Below are 26778 nucleotides of genomic sequence, written 5' to 3'. Positions count from 1 at the left end.
GCCTGCAGAATTTACCGCGATCCTCGAAGCCCTCAGGGTAATGCATGTACGTCTCTTCTTCTAGTACTGCATTTAGATAGGCAAGATTCACGTCCATGTGGGTGGTTTTTAGGTCCAATGTGGCTATTATAGCCAGTAAAACTCGGAGCGTTTCATAACGTCCGGTGCTAGCATAGACTTCTTCGAAGTCCATACCCTCAACCTGCTGATCGCCTCGGGCAACCCAGCGCGCTTTGAACTTAGCTAGCCTCCTAGAGGCATCGGTTTTGAGCTTGTAGACCTAGCGTCCATACAAGGGTTTGAAGCCACGTGGAGGGTCTGCTGGTTTCCATACACCAAGGGCCTCAAATTGAGAGATCTCAGCTTCTATTGCGCGCAGCCACCATGGCCAGAAAGGTGAGAGTTTCGCCTGAGACAGCGAGGATGGAGACTCTAGCCACTTCAATGGGACGTCTAAGATGTTATCCGGTAAGGGTGGAAGAGCGTGAGGACCATCCTTCACAGCTAGATGAACCGTTGTAGTATTCTCCCAGGCCTGTATCTCGTTCCGGCCGCTGCGTGAGGTTGTAGACGGCCTCGGGATAGACGTGGAACTCGCGTATAGGGATTCAGAGGTCGAAGATTCGGAGGAAGGCAGGTTAGCAGTGAGCTGTTTGTTATTGAAGAGAGTGAGGAAGAAAAGTAGTGGTTCTCACTATCTATCGGCTTAGCAAGGTTAGCAGCAAGAAATGACCGCACCTTAGGTAAAACCTCGTCATTCTAGGTTTCATAATCGCTGTCCGATAGGTCTGAATCTCCTAGGTCTGATTCAGGCTTCAGGACTATCTGATCGGTCTCTCCTTCATGGCCAATATTCTCAAATTTCGCTTCTTAATGATGAAGTATGTCATGAGAGATAGGGTGATCTAGGTTGTTGTACAACGTCTAGTTATCGCCCTCGGTGAAAATGGCGTCCCTGACGAAGTGGAAGGTGCCACCAGATAGGCGGGACCCGTCAGAGCGCTTGCCGTAAGGCCTATAGACTTTATACATGGCTCTAGTGTCGTCGCCATAGCCAATGAGATAGCCTATCTCAATGCGCTTAGCGAGATGTCGGCCAGCAGGGTCTTGGCGATCTGTTCCTTGCCGAAAATTCTGAATACTCGGGATCCAAGAATTCGTAGATGTGAGAGATCTGGCTTACGGCCGTAGCGCAACTCGTACGGAGTGATAGGAGCTGAACCCGTGAGACGCCTGCCGTTATAGACAGATCTATTGCGTACGTATAGGATAGATTGCATGATCTCAGCCCAGAGAAATGATGGAAGCCTAGAATCTGCTAGGACAGACCTCATTCTCTCGCCGACGATGTGCATCAGCCTTTCAACCTTGCCATTCTATTCATAGGCGTACGGCACGATAAATTGCCAAGAGATACCGCGATCTTTAGCCCAGATCTGCAAGGCTTGCTGAATGAATTCGCCGCCATTATCGGTCTGTATAGACTCGATTTCTTGGGTGGAATCAATGCTAACGAAGTCCTTGATTCGGGCTTGTTGCTCTCTCTCGTACTAAGCAAGCAAGTCCTTGATAGCAGCTTTGGCCTCATCCTTTGTACGTAAGAAACGTACGTCCGCCTAGCCATCATAATCATCGATCATTAGCAGCCAGTATCTTGCCTTAGCCTGTAAAGCCGGCTTGATCTTCCCGCCGCCGCCGATGTCTATATAGACGAGCTCTCCCGTTTTATTTGAGCGGTTGAGCACTAGGGCGCGTCGGGGTTTGCGGACTGCCTTGCCTCTGGCGCAAGGCTCGCAGGATTTCTTTGATACAGATAAACCCTAGATGTCTATTCCGGACGAGATTTTCGCGGTTCTTTCCACCCCCTAAGTGCCAAGATGTATCATCCGCCTATGCCAAATGTTGTTGTTCAGAGGTATGAATTGACTTGTTATTTCAGAGTGATACATGTGCCTATATATATAACAATGAGCCAAGTTGATTTCCAATCAACTTGGTCGTCTGTATAGACACTTCGGAGCTAATTCCGACGGTGCGGCTTGGTTCCTGATCTGCACCAGCCTTCCTCATATCACAACAAGCTTGACTATTTTCTGGCCCATCCGATCACAGTGACCAACATACTACAGCTCATCCATGATATATCTTAAGCCCGCCATTTTATCCTCAGGATGAGCCTGTTGCCAACATTAACGATTAATTACGAGATCAGGGAAAAGGCTATGTGTTATCCTTTTATTTAGGCTCGGCTCGAGCCGATCCGAAGGTGTTAGTCCCTTGCCCCACGGAACCAAAGCCAAACTAAAGCTTCGCACTGATCGCGATGTACACATCTATGCGAGTGCCGGGCGCAGGAGACAGTCGTCTACGTGCTAATGGATTTCCCGAAACGCGACGTGGCGATCAGGTTTTATTGAAAATGTTCGGTACTGGCCAGTACATCAATTCCTCGTCCTGGCAATTAACCTAATTAGCGTGTTCAATGAAATCCACCAGGCTGAGAACAAATACTTTTAATCAAATCAACTTCGCGAACGATATGCAGGATACGATACGTAGCTACACCTTTTCCCTACTTGTGCCTACCATATTACCGGGTCGAAATTTGCTTGATGGGGTAAGGGGTAGAATGTCACCAGGTGTGAAGGACGAAAAAATTAATGTTTTTATTTTTCTGTGAGGTCTTATCCTGGACTGCGCTGTAAGGGCTGAAATTGAAAATTCTCAGTAATACGGGGAGGGAGATGATCTGTGCAGTGATTATTGAAATTATGTATGCCGCAAGGCTCGCAATGCTCATTATGGAATTTACCAATACAAGGGGAGGGGAATTCGCCCCTCCCTCATGTGGACTTTTAGAATGGACATAATACGAAGAGGAAACCTTTCGGCTAGGGAATCTCAACGCAGAATTTTTGCTTTGTTCAAATATGACTCATACGGACCCAACAAGGGCAACTTGCCCAGGGGTCCAAAATACGGCCGTCTGACGTAGCAAAGCTCTAAACATGTGTCATTTGTCCATATCTCAAGCAAGGGATACTGAGAGCCACGCGGTCACTTTCACATATCCACTTCAATTTCAAGACCGATGGCTTGCCCTACAGGGAATATCCATGGATGAGATGCGTTTCTAGCGAAGAATCATTAAATATACTTGAATTTCCATCTTAAGAGGAAAGGTCGGCTCTATTAAAAAGATCTGACGAATCTCACTTGTCATTGAAAACGTCCCCCATATCCACGCAATCAGCCATGAGCCCCACAAGTCTGGTTCACCAGGTTGCCTGGACCCCCGCTGTACTATCCGAAAAGCCCGTGGAACTGAGAAAAGTGATCTTCCTAGCAGATGACAAAACGGAAAATGTCAATTTGTCCTCCTACACGAAGACAGCTACCAACGAGGGCCTGGAGATAGTCATTGTTAATGATGCCTCGGAACTTGACCCGGAATTAGTGACTGGTAATATTGTCGTTCATATTCCTCTTTTATCAGGAGACAGGAATGGTATATATAATGCTGTCACAAAATCATGTGCTAGCCTGGTTGCAGCAGCACAGATGATGCAGAAATTTAGTCAATCTCCATGCCCCTCAGGAATGCATGCGAGTTACAAGCTGATCTCTGTCACCAACATGGACTCTAGCGTCAATGATCTGGGATTTGCGCCACTTCGCGGTTTGGCGCGTGTGTTGAAAGCAGAGATACCAGAAATCTTCAGCGGCCTTTTTGAGCAAGATCGAGAGGGCTTTCCCCTTTCCGCAATCAGAAATGCTTGTGGGTTTGACGTGATCAAAATCCGTGACGGTGTACCACAGATTGGTTTGTTGCAGTCGGTTCCCCAAGACTGCATTGAAGAGAAGGAACTGCGACTGAGACCTGATGGTACATATCTGATCACGGGCGGGACAAGAGGTATGGGCATTGAGATTGCAACATGGATGTGTGAGCGCGGCGCGAGAAGCCTTCTATTGGTATCTCGTCGTGGTTTATCGTCCAATATGAATCTGGACGAGAAAGAAAAAGACCCAGACCACGACAAGCTTGCCTCACGGATCATCGAGCTGAAGGCTCGAGGGACTCAAGTTCACATCCTTGGTATTGACCTTGGTCAGCCAGGGGCAGACTCAATCCTGGGCCAAGCTATTCAAGATCTGAACCTTCTCCCAGTGAAGGGAGTCTTCCATGGGGCCGGTATTGCGGGTTATCATACACTTCAAACTTGCACCGCTTCTGATATCGCGGACGTGCTAGCGCCAAAGGTGGTTGGAGCTTTGAATCTCGACACCTTATTTCCGCCGGGACAGCTAGACTTTTGCTTCTTCGCGTCTTCAGTGGGTCAACTGGTTGGATTCCCCGGTCAGCTCTCCTATGCCCCAGTAAATGCATTCTTAGATGAGCTGGCGACGTATAGGAGAAAGCAAGGCGACAATTGTACGTCAATTCAATGGGGCAGTTGGCGCGATGTGGGGTTGATGGCACGGAGCAAGTCGGCCACACGGATGATCAACAAGGGAATGCAATCTACTGGAATTGCGGCGATGACAAAAGAAGAGGCGCTCTTGGCTTTGGAGAGAATCACCTTTCTTGAAACAGACAATGTTGCTGTCGTTCGCGTGTTGGAGCTCCAGCCTGACGAACCCTCACGTCACCCAATACTGGAGAATGTCACACCGCGCGCTGAGCCACAGACCTCCGGATTCGACAAATATCCAGAGCACTCAATCGCAGTGGTAGGAATGGCATGCCGAACCGCAGCGGGAGACACACTGGAGGACTTCTGGGAGGTGATTCGAGAGGGGCGCAGTATGGCACGGGAAATGGACATCAACCGATTTCCTGATGCCCCCAAAGGAAAGCTCTGGGGAAACTTCCTTTCGGAAATTGACTCATTTGATCATCAGTTTTTCAAAAAGTCGAAGCGCGAGGCATCGGCACTTGATCCGCATCAACGTGTTCTTCTCCAAACCACCTACCATGCGCTAGAATCAGCCGGATGTTTCGGTGGCGGAAAGCGGCAAAAACCAGAGAGTTATGACAAAACGAAGAACGAAGACACGACGGGCTGCTTTATTGGTATGAACGCGCCTGATTACGCACTGAATCTGGCCTGTCATTCACCCTCCCCTTATGCCGCTCTTGGGATGCTCCGCTCCTTTGTTTCCGGGCGATTGAGCCATTATTTTGGCTGGACAGGACCTTCGCATGTTGTCGACACGGCTTGTTCCTCGGCTATGGTGGCAATTCATCAAGCCTGCCGTGCCATCCAGGCAGGGGAATGTACACGGGCCGTGGCGGGTGGCATCAATCTCATTACCAACACGGTGCTATCCGAAGCTTTACGGGCAGGTGGATTCACCAACCATACTGGTGCCTGCAAGACATTTGATGCACTGGCAGATGGTTACTGTCGTGGCGAAGCCGTTGGTGTGGTGGTGCTGAAGCCCCTGGCGAAAGCACTAAAGGATGGCGATGACATCCAAGGCGTCTTGCTGGCGACTGCTAATAATCAGAACGTCAATTATACCACCATCACAAACACCGTATTGGAGAGCCAGGTTGCACTTTACAGAGAAGTACTCGCGCGCGCTGGGGTTAGTCCACGAGCTGTATCCTACGTCGAAGCCCATGGCACGGGAACTCGCGCCGGTGATCCCGTGGAGGTCGCCGCAATACGCCAAGCGCTCGGAATGACGGCGAAAGATAGGACACATCCTTTGCACATCGGCGCCACGAAACCGAACGTGGGCCATGCCGAAGGGGCTTCGGGCGTGGTGTCTTTGATCAAAGTGTTGCTCATGCTGAAGCACGGCAAGATACCCCCACAGGCTCAATTTCAAACCTTGAACCCAAATATCGCTCCTCTCGAGCCAGATGGACTTGCTATTTCGCAATCTCTGCAAAGCTGGGATGACAACTGGAGATTGGCACTGGTCAACAATGCTGGTGCTTCGGGCAACAATGCATTTGCCGTTCTCGCACCTGCTCCTATGCCTTCGCGCATAGAGATGCCACGGCTTAATTCGGCCAAAGCGGCGTGGCCGATCTTTATTTCCGCGGCATCCAGAGAAAGCCTTGTCGCGTACTGTGCGAAACTCGAAGACCAAATCCGAAATGGCTGGTTCGCTCCTGAAACGGTGCCTCATGTTGCCTTTACACTAGCAACTAAACAAAACCGTCAACTCAAGCACACGTTCTGCACAAAGGCAACATCGTGTAGGTAGTATCCGCCCAATGATCATAATCAAAGTTTCTAGCTCGGAAATGGCTTGACTGACCCTGTTTCCCTGCATAGTTGAGGATTTGAAAGCCCAGTTATCTGTGCCGGACAAGCATGTTGCAGCGTCGTCAAAGCCAAAACCGATCATTCTCATGTTCAGCGGACAGAATGGCAATGTTGTACCAGGAACTCAAGCAATGTACGATGGTTCCGCGCTTTTCCGGAAGTATTTGCACGAATGCGAGAACGTGATGCAGTCTCTTGGCCTTCCAAGCCTTTTGCCGGCTACATTGCAGGGAATTGGTGGGGACGCCGATCTTCTTATCAGACACGCTGCCATGATTGCAATTCAGTATGCCTGTGGAATGGCTTGGATTGACTCAGGTATAACTCCAGACGCAGTATGCGGCCATTCGCTGGGCGAGTGGACAGCGATGGCAGTTTCAGGTGCTATATCGCTAGAAGACTGCATGAGACTTGTCACTGGGTACGTTAAGTCTTTCGTTTCTCTATTTCCTGGGGGTTTCCAAGCAACTAGCCACCGCATGCGACAGAAAAATCTAACACGAACATAGTGAGTAAGCCTGGATTTGCGCTGGAAATTTCTCCGATATTGAAAACGTAAAATAACGACCGCAATATTCCAAAAAGGACGCGCTGCCCTTATCCAGAAGCTTTGGGGGCCCGATGAAGGAGCAATGATTGCCATCGAAACCGACCTGCTCGCAGCGAGCTGCACTCCCAGTGCGCACCTGGGGTTTTTTCAAAGGGAACACGCTGAGACCAGGCTCGACATAGCGTGTTATAACGGACCTAATAATTACGTCGCAGCAGGTAGCACGAGTGGCATCGAAAAGCTTGAATCATACCTCAAACACAAAAAGGAAAGTGGCGAGAAGGTGCGGTACAAGGTTATGAGAGGAATGCATGCGTACCACTGCGTCTTGGTCGACTCGATACTAAATGAGAGCGGTGATTTGTGCGATGCGATCAAGTACCAGGTTAGTAGGCAGCGAATTTGGCTCTTTGGCTCTATAAAATCCCTTTATCTTCTAATTGCAATCAGGACACAATTTTCCCCTTTGAAACATGCCATGAAGGCCCTTGGAATGTCCCAGGTGGAGATATCATCGCACGAAATACCCGCGGGTCCGTCTACTTCACTCAAGCCATCTCCCGAATTGTAAGTCGACTGGGCCCATGCACGTTCCTGGAAGCTGGGATCGGAGGTCCAATTGTCCCCATGACCAGAAATGCGCTTCTCCAGTCCCAAAGCCAGCACCAATTCATTGCAGTCAGTGCCAAAGATCCTTTGCGATCGCTTGCCGAAGCCACTGTCTCTCTATGGAAGGATGGACAGTCAAATTTGCAGTTTTGGCCGTTTCACAGAGAGGAGAGAGCAGCCTATGTCTCAGTGAGTCTGCCTTCGTATCAATTCGAGCAATCCAAGCATTGGGTCAAGTATACTGGGCTCGCAAGCAAAAGCGAAAGCACCGATGAGCAAGGAAATCAGCAACCTGCAACCTGCCCTCACTGCTTGAAGAATACAAGCGACTTTCCTTATATTGCATTGGACAGATCTGGAGGCAACGGCACAGTCCAGTTTGTGTTCAAGGTCGACATACGAAGTCGTCGCTATCAGGACCTTGTTAGTGGTCATGTCGTGGTTGGATCCCCGATATGTCCAGCGGGTATGTACCTGGAGCTGGCTTCACATGCACTCCTGCTATTGCCAGATGCGGCCAATCCCAGCACTTCCTGGAAGATTACAAGTGATAAATTGAAGATCAAAATGCCCCTCGGCCTGGACACACAGCGAGAAGTCAAGCTATCTCTCACAAGCCAAGGAAGAGGTACCTGGGAGTTCGAGCTGTCATCCACCAAAGGCAAAGGGAAGTCAAACTCGCATGGCGCCGGCATCATTCGCTTACAACAAAAAGTCCATGATGGGATTGACGGCAACTCTGACGATAGAGAGAAATGGGATCGCATTTCCTATCTTCTGGACGAGGATGAAGAAACAGAATCTTTGCGCGGGACGATGGTGTACAAGGTGTTTGGAACAATGGCCAAATATTCGCCGGCCTACAAAGGCATCAAGTATCTGGTCGGCAAAGGGTCCGAGGGAGCAGGCGAGATCAAGATGCCAGTGCAAGACTCAGGAGCCATCGCTACATCACCAAACAGCAAAATTGCGGACCCAGTGCTTATGGACAATTTCTTGCAAGTGGCGGGTGCTTTCGTGCATTCTATGCGTGGTATTGAAGGGGACGGAGACGCTGATATGGCTTGTATTTGCACAGGCATGGGCCGTGTTACTCCGCTAAGTGAGCTCCAGGGCAGTGGCAGGTATCGAGTCTATGTGAAAGTTCTTCAAGAGGACGAGAATCAAGTTCTGCTGGATGTTTCTGCCTTCGACAAAGAAACAAGGAAGATGATCTGGTCAGCTGAAAGTCTTTCGTTTGCTCGAGTGCCCAGAAAGACTCTGGGCAAGGTCGTAGCAGCGGCGAGTCCGGCGAATGTTGCAGAGAATTTGACTGAATTACCAGCTGCTACTGTTCTGCCTCCGCCCACGCCCAACAAGTCTCCCGAATTCTCCTCTGAAAAGGATGTGTCTGAGCCCTTGCAAGTCGAGAGGAAGGGAAGCTCTGTGGATGTGTTTGGAGGCGTCCAAGTTCTTCTCAGCGAGTCCCTGGATGTCGGAATATCGGAGGTCACCAAGGAGGCATCATTGGCAGATCTCGGGGCAGACTCGCTCGTTGGGTCTGAGATCCTAGCTCTTGTGACTGCCAAGTTCGATATAGAGATCGCAACGGATATTTTTGCGACGGTTACAGATGTGACATCTTTGTGCAAGCTCATCTCCAACCAGCTGAGAATTGGATTCACGAAACCCAACAAGGTTGAGAACATTGGGGACTCAAAACCGGTATCAAGCAATCAAATACCCAATGACCCGCCACCGACTTGGCAAAAAACCATTTTCGAGATCTTGAGCCGATCGCTTGGGCTAGATGTTTCCGATATCGAGATGGATTCGAGGATGGAAGATTTGGGTGTGGACTCTCTGGTCGAAGCAGAGATCGTCAGCAACCTGAATGGTGCGTTTAATTTGAGTACCTCCCCGTCAGACTTTGCTTCTGTTGAGAACGTGGAATCGCTATGCAATTTTTTTGCTGTAACCCTGGGCATAGCTCAGATCAACGGGCAAAGCTCGAGTGCCTCTCATGATTCCCCTCTAAGCCCGATATCATCGGCCAGTACATTGTCGAATTCAGACGAGGACTCAACCGGCCCACGGGACGGCGAGAAGCGAATTCCAAGCCAAAGTGATACGCTATTGCTGTGGAAAAGCTTCCAGCAAGCTCGCTGGGGGTTTGATGGCCATGCCAGGGACAACAACCTAACTGGCTTCTGGGACAACGTTTACCCACAACAGCTGGCATCTGTGGCTGCATTCATCGCGGAGGCCTTTGAAAAGCTCAACTGTCCTATTCGGACTTTTAACCAGGGAGAGAGACTTCCGGAGTTACAAGAGACATTACCGCAGTGGTATAGAGAGGTTCCACGGTTGTGGGAGATCCTTGAAGAGGCTGGCATTGTTGAAAAGGCAGGAGGAGTGTTCGTGCGTGGTTCAGCGCCTCTCGAAGAAAATACCGGTGACCAACTCACTGTGAAACTGATTGCTGATTTCCCGCAATATAAGTCGTCGCACGGTCTCTTTCATCTCATTGGGCCCCATCTAGCGGAGTGCTTGACAGGACGAACCGATCCTGTTTCCCTTCTTTTCGGCAACGAACAGGGTCGCAGCCTCCTCGCAGACTATTATGCCCATGCACCAGATCTCAATGCTGCAACCAAGGTTTTGTGCGACTTCTTCTCTGCGGCCATTCAGGCACGAAGTTCTGGCTCCAGCGGCGAAGCTCTGCAGATTCTGGAGCTCGGCGCTGGTACAGGTGGTACAACCAAGCATCTTGTGCCGGCGCTCCAAGCTACCGGGCTGCCGTTCACCTATACCTTCAGTGAGATCTCTGCATCCCTTCTTGCACGCGCCAGGAGAACAACATTCAAGGGTATTATGGGGGTGGACTTCCGAAAGCTGAATATCGAGGAAGACCCCCCGAGGAGCTTCTGGGACGTTATCATATTGTCCTCTCGACAAACTGTGTCCATGCCACGCACAATCTCCGGGATAGCCTGACTAACATTCGCAAGCTCATACGGCCAGATGGGTGTGTAGCTTTGGTCGAAGCAACGCAAAGACTTGCTTGGTATGAACTGGTCTGGGGCCTTCTAGATGGGTGGTGGCTATTCAACGACGACCGCACTTACCCGCTCCAGAGCCCATGGGATTGGGAGCGAGAAATGCATAGCGCAGGGTTCGCACAGGTTGGTTGGTCCGAAAGCACGAGTCGTGAATCCCGAGATGTCCGAGTGTTCTGTGGAATGGTGAACGATGTATCGCCATCATCTGTAACGAAAGCAACTTCGGTGCTGCTACACCGCGCTTCCGCTTCAGTGAACCGCAGCGCCTTTTTGATCCCCGATGGGTTTGGCTCTGGTGCAGTGTTCGCCGCACTCCAACCATTGTTCGCTCCTCTTGCAGAGCTCTCGGTTTACGCGCTCAATAGCCCTTTCCTCAAAAGTATCCCTGATTTGAACCACCAACCATCTCTCGAGGAGCTTGCCGGGATTTATGTTGCTGAGATCAAGCGTCGGCAGCCCAAGGGGCCTTATATACTTGCCGGTTACTCTATCGGTGGCGTGGTAACTTATGAAGCAGCGAGACAGCTTCTTGAGTGTCAAAATGAGATCGACAAATTGTTCCTGATCGACACGATCTGTCCGACCCTCGGGACCTGCCTTCCAGATAGCATAGTCGGCTTTTTGAATTCAATTGACAGGGTCGGGATGGTCAATGAAGCCGAGCTCCGACAAGAGAGCAAAGGCCTTCCTATAACAACGGATCACTTCACCTTGTCACGACAGCAGCTCATGAAATACCGAGTAAGCAAGTTGCCAGGTAGGAAGATCCCGCGAGTTGTGCTCATTTCGGCGAAGGAGGGTGTGGACAAACAAAGCACAATCTCAAGACCAAAAGTTCTACCAGAGGAGCAGAACATCGCGGACTGGTTTTTGGACGATCGTCCAGGTGAAAGCTCCTTTGGGTGGGATGAACTTTTGGGAAGCGGAAGCGTGGACGTTATTCGCGCTGACGGCAATCATTTCTCTCTGATGATGCCACCAAATGTCAGTGTATTCGACATGCTATATCGTCCAGCAGTCGCTAATGTGTTGCAGATTCATGAATGGGGCTCAAGATTTGTAGAACTGCTTGTTTAGATGCCGCGCACGCGTCGAGATTCCGCCCTGGCCTCGGGTAGTCAACTTATGTCGGAACAGCAGCATTGGTGGATACCGAAGGTCACCCACAAGAGCTAGGCGCTTGTTGCCTTGCCATGGAGCGGTCCCGGTCGGGTGCAAAGCTTCTCGCAGCAGGTTGCTTGATTCAAAATGATAGCCGATTTGAAATGATAGCCGATTTGAAATGATAGCCGATTTGAAATGATAGCCGATTTGGTCCTCGATCTCTTCCATTGTGAGTTGAGATGCCGCTATTATCTACTAAGATGAAAGCTATGGAATTTTTCTCTTTGGTGGCAAAAGTCGAAATATCTTGTTCTACTTGACCAGAGTAAGATTAGAACCACCGTAACCATGGATCTAGAATACAGGTCTGTTAATTAACACCGAGTGTATATATAGGAGAAAGTCACCCTTGGGTAAGCGGACATAAAACGCCGGCACGTTTATCAGCATTTCTTTAGCAAGGAATCGATTACTTGAAATTTGCCTCTCAAGGCTTGACATTTATTGCTTATGATTATGGTGCCATGGTTATTCCATTGGTGACGCATGAAGCTTAATAGAAGTCAAAAAGTGACTGGAGAGCCTGGAAAACCTCATAGCTATAAACCTGATACTGAACGGGAGGCGAACTACCTTAATATAAGTGGCAAACCCTATTAATTATAAAAGCCAATAAGAAGTCATCCAGGTAAGATCACTCACATCCCCCAGTTTCCTACAATATTTTGCATAAAACGCTGCGGGTTAAGTGAAGATAGATGCATGGAAGAGTCGATATAAGAGGGAGGGATCGCACCCTACATAGCAGAGCTCTGTGAACTCTCAGTCCGTGGCCACATTAACAGTTAGAATCGGGTTTCTCTAACACTTTCCACATAGTTACTCTGTAATATGATATCATGTATTTAACCACGGGCTCTGGGTAGATTTCCCAGCATCGATTTAACCCGTGGAAGGAAAAACGGGTACTCTTCCACGACCTCTTTATTTACTATGTTAAGCTTACTGAGCCGGATTTCTATCCAGTCCACGCGCTTAAAAAGAAAGAATGCCGACACGTAGAGGAACATATCATCGGCGCAGGTGTCAGGGGATAGGGGGTCCAGTCCGGTCCAGCTAAAGGAGCACTCGCTCTCAGAGCTAGGATAGAATAGGTAGACCTGGCTAGGAACCGCGGGTGAACCTCACGAACCTCAAGGAGGTTCACCCACCCGGAGGTTAAGGTTCCATGACCTAGAACCTCCGGGCGGTTCTATCTTGGACCGAACCTCATGGAGGTTACCCGCGGGTGAACCTGAGGTTCAATAAGCATGATAAATAGGTAAAAAAACGTGACTTAGGGTCAACTACATAAATTATGTAGAAATAGGCTGTATTCTCTCGTAATTATAAAACAGAAGTTCATTAATGTATGCCCTTATAGGAGGATTTAGTGCATATCATGGGTTCAGCTTCGAATTAGGGTTTTAACTTTCAATTATTAATGGTTTATATTATAACTATCTATAGTGCAGTGTAACGGATAAATATCCTTACAACATGGAGACGGAATCACCTGATCGCACCCGCATCGATCATGTATCAGGAACGAACTGCCAAGGAATAGTCACATGGCTCCCACGTGAACATGGGGACACACATAGTCCAGGATTCCCCTGAATCCCCTCTTCTTTTGGCAAGAGTTAGTCTTGGCACACACAGACAATATATCCTCGTTTCCTCTCCAAGTCATTGTATCTTACCCGGTTGACAGGCCTTACACCTGGAAATCGTAAACCTTTACAAAGGCTGAGCAGCCGGAAAAAGGGGCCTTTTGTTATCGTTTTAAGTCAAACCTACTAGGCTACCGTACTTTCGCCCATCAGATGCATCTTCCACACCCCACCTAAATTCTTGAAGGTACAGATTGAAACTACAGGGCAAACGGACTCCCTAAAGTCAGGAGTGAATGATATAAACGAGAACCTGCACATGATGCTCTCTATATAACCGTAGTAGGCCCGATGCTAAACAGTCAAACTATGTATCAGCTCGATGGTGAGGGAAGAATGGCTCTTTTCCACCTTCCCACTCTCTCTTTCGGGTCAATAAAATCGATGCTACGAGTTTAGACCCTTCTAGGAATCTGGGTCAGTAGTTTTAACTACTAGGCTACCAGGAGGGTGAGCTTCTGGACCCTTGGTATTGAATATGTTGATCGGTCTATAGTGTGGTAGGGGAATAGACTTTGGCACGTCTCACTTAACTGAAGCACACGAGATCTTAACACCTCCCTACGTTGCTTGGGGGGAAGAATATAAAGAGCATACGTAAATTGGAGTGAACTTTGGTAAGTGAAATCATACCTGGGGGTTCATAAACAGATCTGCCTCCTCTCGATTCTTGAGGAAGCTCATCGCTAACGGCTACAATTCACCTGCATGATATCTTGAGGACCACACGACTTATACCAGAAGGAAGCCCACTTGTATCTTTTATCTGGGCCTTTGGAAATAGTCGCAAACTCAAAGGCTGTTTCAAGCATATTTAAGACATGCTCCGACAATCAATGGCTGAAATAAACTAGTCTATAGGTCTCTTAATGTAATATATTTGGCTCCTGGGAGCGCACGGCGGGCCTCGAAGCTACTCAGCAACGGTGTAAAAATATGACGTTACACGCCCTGGAAACCCTTCAAATATTTGCGCTGATTGGCAAAAGGGTAGCTCATTGTAATCACCAGCTGAGACTGGTTCCCTTAGCTAGACTTGTTACAGGGCAATATTGTAGATCTTCAGGATAATCCGACCACTCGCACTCGCTCGAGTACAAGCCCGGAGCTCGATTAAGGTGTGGGGCTAATAAACGAAGTAATCCTGGGAGCAAAGGTTAGTTTGGAAAATTGATGGGCCAACAGGTTACACTGTCGTTTGCCACTTGGATAGGAAGAGATCGTTAGAACGACCGGTCGCGTTGACGACGCCAGTACTTTTTTGATGGGAAAATGGGGACGGTTTAGAGAGGTTAAGTGCACGTGATGAAACTAACATGTCGCAATTTATTGATGTAGCTTACTCAGTGCGTTCAATGCCCCACTCTGGTCCTACTCTGCGAGCAAATCAGAGAGCTCATATGATGATCAGTGAGTGGATCAGTTTGCTCATGTGACTATTACATGATGCTTGATCGGATTATGTAATGATCTGTGAGCGGGTCAGAGTGTTCAGGGGCGTGCTCAATTCTACTCTGAGATCAAAAAGCGGCAAGAGGTGAGCACTAAAGCGGAAAGAGAAAGGTCTTGAGTGCCAGGCATTATCCGGTACATATGTAAGCTCTATGGTGGACCCATTGACTGGAAAGCTTCAAAACAGAAGACTGTCACAACGTCGACCACTGAGCCTGAGCTTTTAGCTCTATTCTAGGGGCAAAACGGTTCGATGGTGGCATCAAGTCCTTGAATCCTTAGGATTTTGTCAGAAGTCGGGTGACTTCTGTTTGTTTGCTCCCACCAATATCTACACACGTAGATAGTCTCCTTTCTCTCTTCACGCATTCAAAGGATTTTTCCAGAGAGCCTTTCTTTTCGTAAACCCCTAGATCTTACCAGTGATCATATGTGATTCGCACAATAACACGTACCACTAAACAGATGAAAGCATTTTCCCCCCAATTCTTCGAAATAAAACAGTTCGCTGCCGCCATCTTGTAGATAAAGCGTGAGCGGGCCATTACCACCATCAGAACGCGCAGCCCAGGCCAAGTTGGGATCCGCGCTACTCCTGACGATAAATTTCTCATCTTATGATTTCTTCCAGTTGAAAGATTTGTGGCTGCTCAGCAAGCTGACAATCATTCTCGACACAAGAGATGTATCTGGAAGCGCCAAGGCTCTCAAGAACATAGCCGCCTCTTGAGGGGTTATCTCCCATATTTCGTATATACTCACAAACGTATGATCAACCATCACCTCGTTGGGGACGTGAAGCTGTCCCGTTATAAAAACCTTTTAACCATTCGTCATCCACATGGATCCGAAACTGAGTAGCGGATGCAGCACTCACAAAGGCTACCGCAATGATCTGCATTATATCTACATACTTGAATGATCTGCAAGATTTACTTGAAATATAGAATATTTGCACAACTAGTGAAAATCTGCATTAACTATTCCCTTGCCACTTAGCACGCCAGCGGTAGTAGAGTGTTGACTGGCTGATGAGACGTAGTGGAAATAGGCATGTCCTATGACTGAGGTTCCAACAGTGGATAGGGCGCCTCGAATATTTGGGGTCTTCAAGAACTGAAGTTGTATTGTAAAATATACTCCGTATATATTTCATATCAAACCCCCTTGGACTTTCCAGCCGCGCCACAACATTCTACTGCAGAACCCAACCCTATCCATTCCGAGGATACAGTACGCACTAACACTAGTATTCAGGTCTTAGATAGGCCAATGGGTGTTCCGCGACGTATTTTTATATACATGAAAAATGTGCAAAAGGTTAGGGTACAGTACGAGGAACGCGGGCCGGTAGAGGTCTAGTGGAGCTTTAGTGTGTTTATTGAATCTCTCTGGTGAGAATCCTGACACCTGAAAAAGCAAGATTGGAGTTGCATTGCATGGCCCTTGTGCCGTTGGCTGAATACAAATTACTTGGCAACTAAATATCCCAATTCGGACTACATTCAGTCACTCTCAATTGACGTATCTACGAGAGGCTTTAGGGACCGCCACGAACAACATTTTTTTGCCGGCAGAAAATAGTAATGTACCTGGAACTGAGTGACCCTTCGATTTGGGATGGTGCTATGGTGGGCGGAGCTCGTTTTCTGTCCGCATGCCCAGAAGGCGAGTTGATGGAGTCACCGTACGAGTTGTAGGTCTGCACATGTCTTTCTTGATTCTGCCTTGTGGTTAGCGATGAATTTGGGCAAAGAAGGCGGTTGCTTCTGGTCATGATTTGCTGTACTCGTATTGCTACTTGGAAAATATATCTTTTGAAAATCTCAGTTTTACAGTATCCCACTCTAGATGTATGAATTTGTAGTGCTTAACTAGGTGTTAAGGAAAGCAGGTTCAATAAATACTGTACTCACCATTAATTAGCAGCCCTGACCAAGATATCCGTAGCTTTCTCGCCTATAAAATCGAGCATTTCAGCGAAATGTTAGCAGGTTTCTGTGCGCACCCACGATTGTTTGCAGGCTCTCATTTATAGAATCGTGACAGGGCATTGTCAACGGAAAATACAAGAATATTCACCCACAGCAAGGCATCCTCGTATTGAGCCTGGTGAACAATGTATTCGAAACCTAGAGGTATATATACTTCCGGCGGATCGCTCGTCATGCACTATATCTACAAATAGAGACTTTGAATGCAATGAAGACACACCAGATGCGTCTACCTCATTTAATAGAGAGCCTCGCACTTTGATCAACACAAATTTAACTGAACAAGAAAGCATTAAGAAGCACAAAGGAAGACTTTCGCGGGGTTAGAGACGGTCACCTGATATGTGTAACATTTGACCAATCAGAATGCCCACTGATAGCGGGAATTCTGACTCATCCCGCGATATTCCAAGAGGGGCAACAGAAGAAATTCACGATTTCCTCGACCATAAAATAAAGTGAGGACTGGCCTTTGACTGCTGCAATTGAAAACATAGAATTAACCAATTTCTACCAGACTAAGAAACAATCATGGCCAACGAAGCAATCCAGCCTCCGGCGCTCAACTCGTTGAGCATTGATGAGAAAACCCCAGACACCAAGGTTGTTGGCCAGATCGTGACGCCCTTCGATGTCTCCGGCGGAGTCGATGAATCTGGCAAGTTGTTGCCGGTCGACTATGAGAAGCTCACCCGAGAATTTGGAGCCACACCCATCAATGCAGCTCTATTGGAGCGCTTTGAGAAAGTGACTGGCCATCGGCCACACCGTTTCATGCGCCGGAGTATCGTGTTCAGTCACCGTGATCTGTCGAAGATCCTGGATAAGCATGAGAAGGGCGAGCCCTTCTTCCTCTATACTGGCCGTGGGCCGAGTAGCGACAGCATGCACGTTGGACACACTGTGCCGTTCGAATTCACCAAGTATGTTAGTCTTGATAACCACTTGGGCAGACACGGGAAACTGATCCAAATGTAGATGGCTCCAGGATGTCTTCGATGTTCCCCTCGTTATCATGATGACCGACGACGAGAAGTTTATGCACTCCCAGAAGATCGAAATTGACGACGCTAAGAGATACACAAAAGCAAACGCCAAGGATATCATTGCTGTTGGATTCGATATGAAGAAGACCTTTATCTTCAGTGATTTCCAATTCATTGGTGGTGCTTTCTACGAGAACATGTGCCGGATGGCAAAGAGAATTACAATCAACCAAGTCAAGGGCACATTTGGTTTTAACGACAGCAACAACGTTGGCGAGTTCCACTTCTGTGCCACGCAGTCCGCTGCGGCGTTCTCTACCAGTTTCCCCCACATCTTCGGTACCGAGACGAAGAAGGTCGCATCGATTCCTTGCTTGATTCCATGCGCCATTGACCAAGATCCCTACTTCCGCCAGTGTCGCGAACATGCGGAGAAGATGAAGTTCAAGAAGCCCTCTCTCATTCACTCTATCTTCCTTCCTGCCCTCCAGGGCCCTGGATCTAAGATGTCTGCCAGTGTCGACAGTTCCGCCATTTTCATGAACGACACGCCTAACAAGATCAAGAACAAGATCAACAAGCACGCTTTCTCGGGTGGCCAGGACACCGCGGAGTTGCAGCGGGAACTGGGTGGCAACACCAAGAACGATATCCCATTCCAGTACTTGACATTCTTCCTCGAGGATGACCAGGAGCTGGAGCGCATCCGTACCGAGTACGAGAGTGGAAGGATGATGACCGGCGAGATCAAGCAGAAGTGTATCGCCGAGCTACAGACTTATGTTCAAGGATTCCAGGAGCGCAGGGCACTGGTTACGGATGAGATCATGGCCGAGTACATGCGCCCTCGCCCCTTGGAGTGGAAGGGGAATCCCAACCCAGTCGTGGTCGAGAAGGCTAAGAAATAAGCCTGCTAGGGCGAGGGACATTTCCCGGAGCCGTCAATTTCAAAATACACACGATTTCCTAGCCTTTTCATCAATTCACCAATACCATTAAAATATTGACTAGTCGACATATGTACCTATCGAAGTAGGTGCGTACATAGGTGCCTATGTACATACTATGTAGTATGGGGAATTCTTACTTGGCTATGACCTGACCGCGAATAAACCCCCTTACACCGTTGCTCAACCAACACAACTCGCCATCCACAAGCTCATCCCGGAATATGGTGTGTTCTAGACAGAAACCCTGAGATAGCGCATACCTCCGTGTTGTACCTGCATTGCCGCCGCTGCTCAGCGGGGGAGTAATCCACATATGGTCCCGCAAGAAGTACGGCGTAGTGATGCTGCCTTCCATAATCTCGCCATCCGGGTTCACAATCAGTACCTCCGAAAGGTCTGTCAGCGAATTTATTTCCGCTCTTAGCCGTGCAGACGTGTAGTCATCACGCGCGGTGGTTTTATGTGTGGTGAAGCCGGAAGGAGTTGTTGATTGGGTATCGACATAAACGCGCCATATCGGCAGGCTTAGGTTCGTATGTAGAGAGGGAATGAACAGACTCATTAGGTCAATGCTCGCTGTTGGGTTCGCCTCAACTCTCGCTTTCCCTTTGCTGTTCACTACAATCCGAAGCCTCCACGCTTTGCTTCGGTCCGGAATCGACGTGTCGAGGAACTCCTCGAAGCCTTGCAAGTCTTGTTGTTGCAGCCAGTTCAGAGCCCCGTTCCATTCGAAATGAGCCGCAGCAGCTATGAGCCGATCTTGGTGATAGGCAAGGAGGTAGTAGGGGGATTTGAGAGGATCAGGATAGCTCGATGCATGGCGACAAGCTGCATCTGAAAGGCCCGGGTCAAAGCGAAGGGAGGAAATGATCTCGAAAGATTGTGGGATTGAAGAGTTCTCGGTCATTTTTGCGAAGGCCAATTGAATTCGGTCGTTGCTATAGTTACCAAGTTAGTCTTGCCAAATAGTAGATGAGTCCACACGATGTTGCTTTGGACGGATATGAAAGAAGAAAGAAGGGGAATGATACAAAAAGATCCGATGAGCCAACTCTGTTCAATCCGGACATGTGTTGTGGAGAACTTGAGCGCTACCGGCGCAGGGCGCGTGATTGGCCGGCCCGGCCAGCGGAACCCTTGACTTTTCCTCTGAGCTTCATCATTCCCGACTTCCCTATCTCTAACTCCTTTTGTCGAGGTCTGGTCAGTGACATTGTCTTCCATCTCAGCCTAATCTCACCTGACTTACCGATTGAATACTGATATCTGCATACATTTTCAGAACTAGCCGCGTCGGTCCTTTGCCTGGTTCCCTTACACAACATGTCGAACGAATTGCCGTTACCTACAACCGCCCAAAATGTGGTGCTTGATACATCAAAGCTGACCGAGTCATCATCGGCGTCAGTCTGGGATCGCATCACCAACTGGGTCTCAGAGAACAAAGCCGTTGTTTATACTATTGCCGGTGTTGCCGTTGTCGTGACCGGCGCGGGTGTCGTCTACTACCTGAACGATTCCAGCAAATCCACTCCCCCAGCACCCAAGAAGAGCAAGAACCAGCGACGGAAAGAAAAGAAGAAGGCCGAGGAAGAAAAGGCTGCATCAGTGAAGGATGGTATGTGCTCTCGTTTAAACACGGTGGTCGTATGACTGACAAGGTTTCAGAGTCTCCCAAAAAGGCAGAGGAGCCAACCGATGAGCTTCCCGAAGTGGATGAGGCAACCGTTGGACAGCTTTCCGAAGAGGTATGTTAAGTAACCTTCTTTCTCACACTTTTGCTGACAAGTAAGACCCGGAACGCCTATGCGGCCAAGCTGAAGGCCGCCGGTAACAAGGCCTACGGAATCAAGGACTACCCCAGCGCGATTGAGTTGTACGGCAAGGCCATTATCTGCAAGCCCGACCCCGTCTTCTACTCCAACCGCGCCGCGTGCTACAACGTCCAGTCCAACTGGGAGAAGGTCGTCGAGGACACCAGCGCCGCTCTCGCCATGGACAGCGAATACGTCAAGGCCCTCAACCGAAGAGCCATTGCGTACGAGCACCTTGAAAAGTACAGCGAGGCTCTCCTCGACTTCACAGCTAGCTGTATCATTGATGCCTTCTCCAACGACGTGAGCCGCAACTCGCTCGAACGGCTGCTGAAGAAGGTTGCCGAGAAGAAGAGCCAGGCTATTCTGGAGGCGCGCACCAAGAAGTTGCCTAGTGCCACCTTTGTCTCCAACTACCTCCAGAGCTTCCGTCCCCAGGTCCTGCCCGAGGGATTGGAGGAGTCGGTTGAGCTGAGCGATGAGTCTGGCAAGGGCCAGCTGCGTAAGGGTCTCATCGCTATGGGCAAGAAGACTGCCGATGGCTACGAAGAGGCTGCCACCGCCTTCGAGAAGGCACTTGAGCTCGGCGAGCTTGGTGAATTTGAAGGATTGGCCCTCAATATGCGAGCCACCTTTACCTACCTCGGCGGTAACGCCACTGGCGCTCTAGCCGACCTGGACAAGAGTGTCGAGTTGTCACCTTCCCTGGTTCAAAGCTACATCAAGCGCGCCAGCTTGCACCTGGAGCTTGGTAACAAGGACGCTGCGGCTGATGACTTTGAGCTTGCCATTACTCACAACAAGGACGACCCTGATATCTACTACCACCGTGCCCAGCTGCACTTCATCCTGACTGAGCTTGCCGAGGCCGCCAAGGACTACCAGAAGTCGATTGACCTCGACCGGTCGTTCATTTACTCTCACATCCAACTTGGTGTGACACAATACAAGATGGGTTCCGTCGCCTCAGCGATGGCCACTTTCCGCCGGACGGTAAAGAACTTTGAGGATGTTCCCGATGTATACAACTACTACGGCGAGCTTCTGCTCGATCAGCAGAACTACTCGGAGGCCATCGAGAAGTTTGACAAGGCTGTCGAGATGGAGAAGCAGAGCAAGCCTATGGGAATCAACGTTCTGCCCCTGATCAACAAGGCTCTCGCTTTGTTCCAGTGGAAGCACGACTTCCAGGAGGCCGAGAACCTCTGCCAGAAGGCTCTCATCATTGACCCCGAGTGCGATATTGCTGTCGGCACCATGGCCCAGCTTCTCCTCCAGCAGGGCAAGGTCTCCCAGGCTCTCAAGTACTTTGAGCGCGCTGCCGAGCTGGCTCGCACCGAGGCTGAGATCATCAACGCCATCTCCTATGCCGAGGCCACCCGCACTCAGTTGGAGGTTCAGGAGAAGTACCCCCAGCTAGCTGCCCGCCTGAACACCATGGGTGCCATGAACGGTGGCGCCCCTGGCATGTAAGCAAGTTCGCGGACCATCTTCACTCTTCGATTCTTCGATTCTTTCTTTATCCCGGTCTGGGTATTTCTGTCTAAGCCTTTTTCTTTTCCGGTTTCGGTATCTTTGGATCCCCGGTTACTATTATCTCTGCGTGTATTTACAATTGGTTGACATATTCCCCGTCTGCCTTCTTTTTTTCTTTTTGTTTTGGTACTGGGTCTTGAGATAGGACTCGGGATAGGATGGGCCGATGGACGGCAACCCGAGCCCGGGTAAGTGCATTGGGGGTTGACCATGTAGTAATTTGTGTACCATAGAAGAAAATGCGAGTGCTCATTAAGATCAGATTACTATTGTATACTAAAATGCTTCCATTGCTATTGCGGGTAGTTATATAGTAGTGCCCATAGTTCGTGTACATGTACGGATGACCATGACGTGTTGTCCCCACATCAGCTGACCCCACCCCTTATCGGCATCTTTGTTTTTTTTCTTCTTATACAACATCGAAGAAAGGGACTGAATCGTCAAAAGATTCAGTAAGTAAGTTGATATGTACTATCTCTATTTAGCTGGTTTGTGTCCAGTCAGGAACTGTCGAGCCAGGGTATAAGCCAGGGTATATGTGTGTTGAAATAAGCCTAACGGCGTCATTTGCTTATCTATACTATCACTTCTCATACATACCTCATTGTTCCTGAGCTTCCGGGTAGTTGACTTCTTAGTTTCTTGTTGAATCCTGACTTCTTAAATTCCAAGTAGATTTGCCGGTAACTAAGGACTGAGTTGAGCTCCATTTCAAAGGATTACTCACTCCCAAACTTCTTGTCAGCGGTGAACCTAACTTCGACCTGATTCATGAACCTACCCCTCTCTCCCTTCCTTTCCTCTTCCACACCTTCTGCGCCTTGAACGACTTTTCATATTCGCTATTCTGAGTTTCTTTGCTTGCAAACTACTTTCTGCAACAAATCTGCTATATCCCGGCTGTTTCAACTGGTCCATGTGATCACGTTGCAGCCTGGAAACACCCGGGTAAGCTGCCTTTGTCTCCAACTTTCCTAATCTCCCCCCGCCACCCTTCATCTCCCCATACTTTGTTATTCATTCTACCTTGCTGCCATGGTCTCTGCTATCATGAAACTTCATCTCTCAGCCTAACCATCGTCTAGAGACAAACAGCTTCTTATTTCTACTTTTCAAATCCTACACAGCACCATCGTTGATATATCTTTCACCATGCCGGACCCACGCGGTAAGTACTCGGAACTCTTAACAGTCACTTTGTTTATAACTAACATCTCGAATTCACAGTCGCCGTGACGCTTGCCCCCCTTTTCGAAGACACCTACCCTCTGCGTACCCTCACCCTCACGGACAACGACATAACCGTTGCGATCGGACGTGCCTCAAAGCGGGAAACTCGGAAACGGTCTCCTGCAGCAGAGAACGCTTGGTTTGAGTCTCGGGTCATGTCTCGTGACCATGCCTTTCTTAACATACCGCCAGACCAAAATGTTAGTTTGAAGCTCCAAATTTGACCATATAGCCAAGCTGATATCCTTGATAGATGGTTTTCATCTCTGACTGTGGCTCAACACATGGAACCTTTCTGAATGATGCGAAGCTGGTGACAGATGTGGACACCCCGCTGTTCAGTGGAGATATCATCCGATTTGGTGTTGATGTGGACCGTGGCCAGGGTAAGTCATCAATCTCAGTCCGATAGTACTGGAGCTAACCAAGTACAGAAGTTTTTGAGGCCATCTCAGTCTGCTGCAAGGTTGAGTGGCTTAAACCCCAGCATGTGGTCATGCCACTTGATAAAGTTGCTATCAAACTGGATCCAAGTCCGTCAACCAACAGTTTCTCTGTTCCCGAAGACGATAGCGATATCGAGCCTGCCGACTTCCCTAGTGATGACTCTTCTAAAGAGTCGGTTGCTCGATCCTGGGAAACCACTGTTCTGCAGCCTGTGGGTACGTCTCCAGTCTCTCCAGTCTCTCCTGTCTCGAGTGTCCAGAGCGACGAACTTCCAAAGGATGAGCCGGAGGTCCAATCGAGACGCTTGTCTCCAATCGATGAGTCTACCACAAAGGTTATGCCCGGTCCCACACCACTGGTCCCGGATCTTCTTAGTCCGCTGTCTGATACCAATCCGGTTTCCGACACTAAACTATCTCCTGCCAACCTGGACTCAGACGCCATAATATCTCCCACAAAACCGGCCTCTACCGAGACTCCATCCGCGGAAGAAGCACATGACGCAAATGGCCTCCCTGCAGTCTGTTACCAGAAGGTACCAGAAATCTATTACAGCAACTGGACCATGATGCGGCCTATGTTCATGCGCCTGGCAGACATGGCTTGGGGTGAATCCAACATAATACCCGATGTTGACCATGACAGGCGCATCATCCACGCTGCGCGCCGTTGTTCTCTTTCCAAGGATTCGTACTGGGTAGATGACTCCCCTAGCTTCCAACCTTGCGTTGGGACAGAAGTCTATTGGGAGCCGGACTCCGAGGAATCAGACACTTCGTTCCATCGTATGCCCGGCAGCCTTCTTAGGTACTGGTCAGTCGATAAGCGAAGGTATTGGATCATCTATGAAGAGGAAGAGGGCCAGCATGTGAGCAATTTGTGGTGGATTGTTGAAAAGCCACTGGAGCTTCTCAGCAAGGAACTGAAGCGCCAGCTCGAGACTGAAACCGAGGTTGACGATTGTCACAAATGCTGGATCGTGAGGGCCTGGGAGCCCCGAATGATCGGAAGTCGGCGCTGCGATGTAGCTCCTTACTGGGATCCAAATTTCGACAAAAATTGGCTCGCTGATGACGAGTCCGTTGATTCAAACGAAGAGGCCCAGGGAAGTGAGGGGTACATGTCTGAGTCAGATGGTCTTAGTGATTCAATCTCAGAGAACTACGGCCAATGTCCGTATGGGATGTTCGATAATGAATCGATTCACGGAGCTGGCAGTGAAATGTCGGAAGAAGACTCCGAGGAAGACAACTCTGAGGAAGATGATGACGAGGACTTGGAGGAACATGATGAGGTCTCTGATGAATCCGAAAACGACTCTGATTGTTCCTCTGAGGATGAGCATCTTGAACATCGCATTGCCCAGAAGCAAATATATCCCTCGCTTAATTTGGAGTATTTGAAGAAGCTTGAATGCACCAATCACACTGATGCCGTCGAAGTGTCCAAGCATGTTCCCGAGGAATCTGGCCCAGATGGACTGTACCACGAGGCTCTTGCCGGCCAGCCGCTGAACCCCACACGGAACGAGAGCAAACCACTGGTGATAGAAAATGCCCCTGGTATGACGAACCCAGGTGCTCGGTTCCCGACACACACTGTTTCCAGTGAGCTGCCAAGCTCATGCCAGAACAAATACCCACCAATGCAACGGAAGATCGAGAGCACTGTTGGGGTACCGTCCTTCTCCCATGAATTCGAGCATTGTTATCAGGATGGACCCTTCTCGACCAATGCACCCGTGGAAGATGTCTGTGTGCCCTACCTGGCAACACCTAGAACATCAACTTTGAAGCGTACTGCAGCAGAGATGCAATCGTCATCTCTTGAATCCAGTCTCTCTCAAGATGCTCAACGGCTGCCTGTAGAGCCAACCAGTCAGCCAGATCTCGACCTCAACACAATCTCCTCTGAAGCCAAGGATGCGATCAGCTCTGCACTTGCCGAGAATGTGTCTGCATTTGCTGAGAATGAGCGTCCTGCAAAGCGAATCAAGGCTGACCACTCAACCTCAAAGTCCTTGGCAAGCCACGCCACCACGGCTGTTGTCAGTGCTCTACTGGGTGGTCTGGGAACCATCGCTGTACTAGCAGCCTTGCCAAATGAATACTTCCAGTGATCGGAATCACTTAGCTTCGGTTTCTTTTGCTCTTTGCCTTTCCATGTTTTATGATTTAACGCTGAAACATGAGTTTTCGGCGTGATTTCAACGATTTTATGAATTCAGTATTACCCAGGCGTCCTGGCTTTGCGTGGAAGGATGGATTCAGGGTACTTGTTTGTTTTCCTCTCCCCCCTCCGCTGTTTTTATGTGGCCTATGAGCAAGCACACGAGGTCCTCACCTGATCACTGCCGTGTTGGCCATGGGAGCCGCCACGGCTGGGCGTTTTATTGGTTGGTTAATTTGTTTCTGCCCTATTTCTTTGCTTTTCCCTCTTTACCATGGCTTCACACACAACCATTAGCTGGGTCAGCTACGGTGACTCGAAGATGGGAACGTTACATAGCGCCTTATGCTTTTCAATGTGATAGCTATACAGATCGTAATGGAGAATGACAACCCTTATTTTTTTTTGACTAGGTACGTATCATCTAATCCCATCTCGGGCCTGTCAGGTACCGAGCTTGGTTATTCTTGTGGTAGTCTCATTTAAAAATGCACCGTGATATCATTCTACTGTCGCCGGATGTCAGCATCTGCCTCGACTGTGAGCTCATTTTATGCTTCAAGTGATCTTTAAGTGCCAATTTCCGGAGACTCGTATCTGATGTTCTGCAGTGCTCGATCTTTTATATCTGCATATACAATGTATAAATTGCCAGGAAAAGAAATTAGTCATCTCATTTCTATAGAGATGAATCGCAACATTCCCACAGAAAAGGTGATCTAGACTTGTTGCATCGACAATGGGAACCGGCCTGCAGGTATCCTATAGGTTCATATCAGCTGACTCGCAATTGAGTCTTTGTTTTCCCATTTACGTGCAACCTCATGAATTTGCTACTTGCTTTTTCTCTCGGCATCCTTGGGGTTCAACCGTGACACTGATTGCCGAAGGCTA

General features: G+C 49.0%; 5 protein-coding genes across 5 annotated transcripts; 4 read left to right on the top strand and 1 right to left on the bottom strand.

Annotated features, from left to right (window-relative positions):
- Positions 1-3255: 3255 nt before the first annotated feature.
- N7447_008857 (uncharacterized protein) lies at positions 3256-11564 on the top strand (the record flags this gene model as incomplete). The annotated part of the gene is made up of 5 exons (XM_057233119.1): positions 3256-6217; positions 6297-6708; positions 6967-7222; positions 7288-10359; positions 10437-11564. The coding sequence occupies 5 exons, from the start codon at positions 3256-3258 to the stop codon at positions 11562-11564; spliced, it is 7830 nt and encodes a 2609-aa protein (XP_057082661.1).
- Positions 11565-17280: 5716 nt separating this feature from the next.
- N7447_008856 (tryptophan--tRNA ligase WRS1) lies at positions 17281-18643 on the top strand (the record flags this gene model as incomplete). Its single annotated transcript, XM_057233118.1, has 2 exons — positions 17281-17672; positions 17728-18643. 2 exons carry the CDS (start codon positions 17281-17283, stop codon positions 18641-18643), a joined length of 1308 nt encoding a protein of 435 aa, XP_057082660.1.
- Positions 18644-18818: 175 nt separating this feature from the next.
- On the bottom strand, positions 18819-19592 carry N7447_008855 (Aminotransferase class IV; the record flags this gene model as incomplete). Its single annotated transcript, XM_057233117.1, has 1 exon — positions 18819-19592. One exon carries the CDS (start codon positions 19590-19592, stop codon positions 18819-18821), a length of 774 nt encoding a protein of 257 aa, XP_057082659.1.
- A 372-nt stretch (positions 19593-19964) lies between these two features.
- tom70 (putative mitochondrial outer membrane translocase receptor (TOM70)) lies at positions 19965-21972 on the top strand (the record flags this gene model as incomplete). Its single annotated transcript, XM_057233116.1, has 3 exons — positions 19965-20303; positions 20354-20433; positions 20479-21972. The coding sequence occupies exons 1-3, from the start codon at positions 20009-20011 to the stop codon at positions 21970-21972; spliced, it is 1869 nt and encodes a 622-aa protein (XP_057082658.1). The 5' UTR covers positions 19965-20008.
- A 1218-nt stretch (positions 21973-23190) lies between these two features.
- On the top strand, positions 23191-25834 carry N7447_008853 (FHA domain protein; the record flags this gene model as incomplete). The annotated part of the gene is made up of 4 exons (XM_057233115.1): positions 23191-23206; positions 23266-23468; positions 23522-23654; positions 23703-25834. The coding sequence occupies 4 exons, from the start codon at positions 23191-23193 to the stop codon at positions 25832-25834; spliced, it is 2484 nt and encodes an 827-aa protein (XP_057082657.1).
- Between the last annotated feature and the right edge of the window lie 944 nt (positions 25835-26778).

This window comes from Penicillium robsamsonii (assembly GCF_028829455.1).
Source record: "Penicillium robsamsonii strain IBT 29466 chromosome Unknown utg000005l_segment0_segment0, whole genome shotgun sequence".
NCBI lineage: Eukaryota > Fungi > Ascomycota > Eurotiomycetes > Eurotiales > Aspergillaceae > Penicillium > Penicillium robsamsonii.
This window is presented reverse-complemented; position numbering and strand designations above follow the sequence as displayed.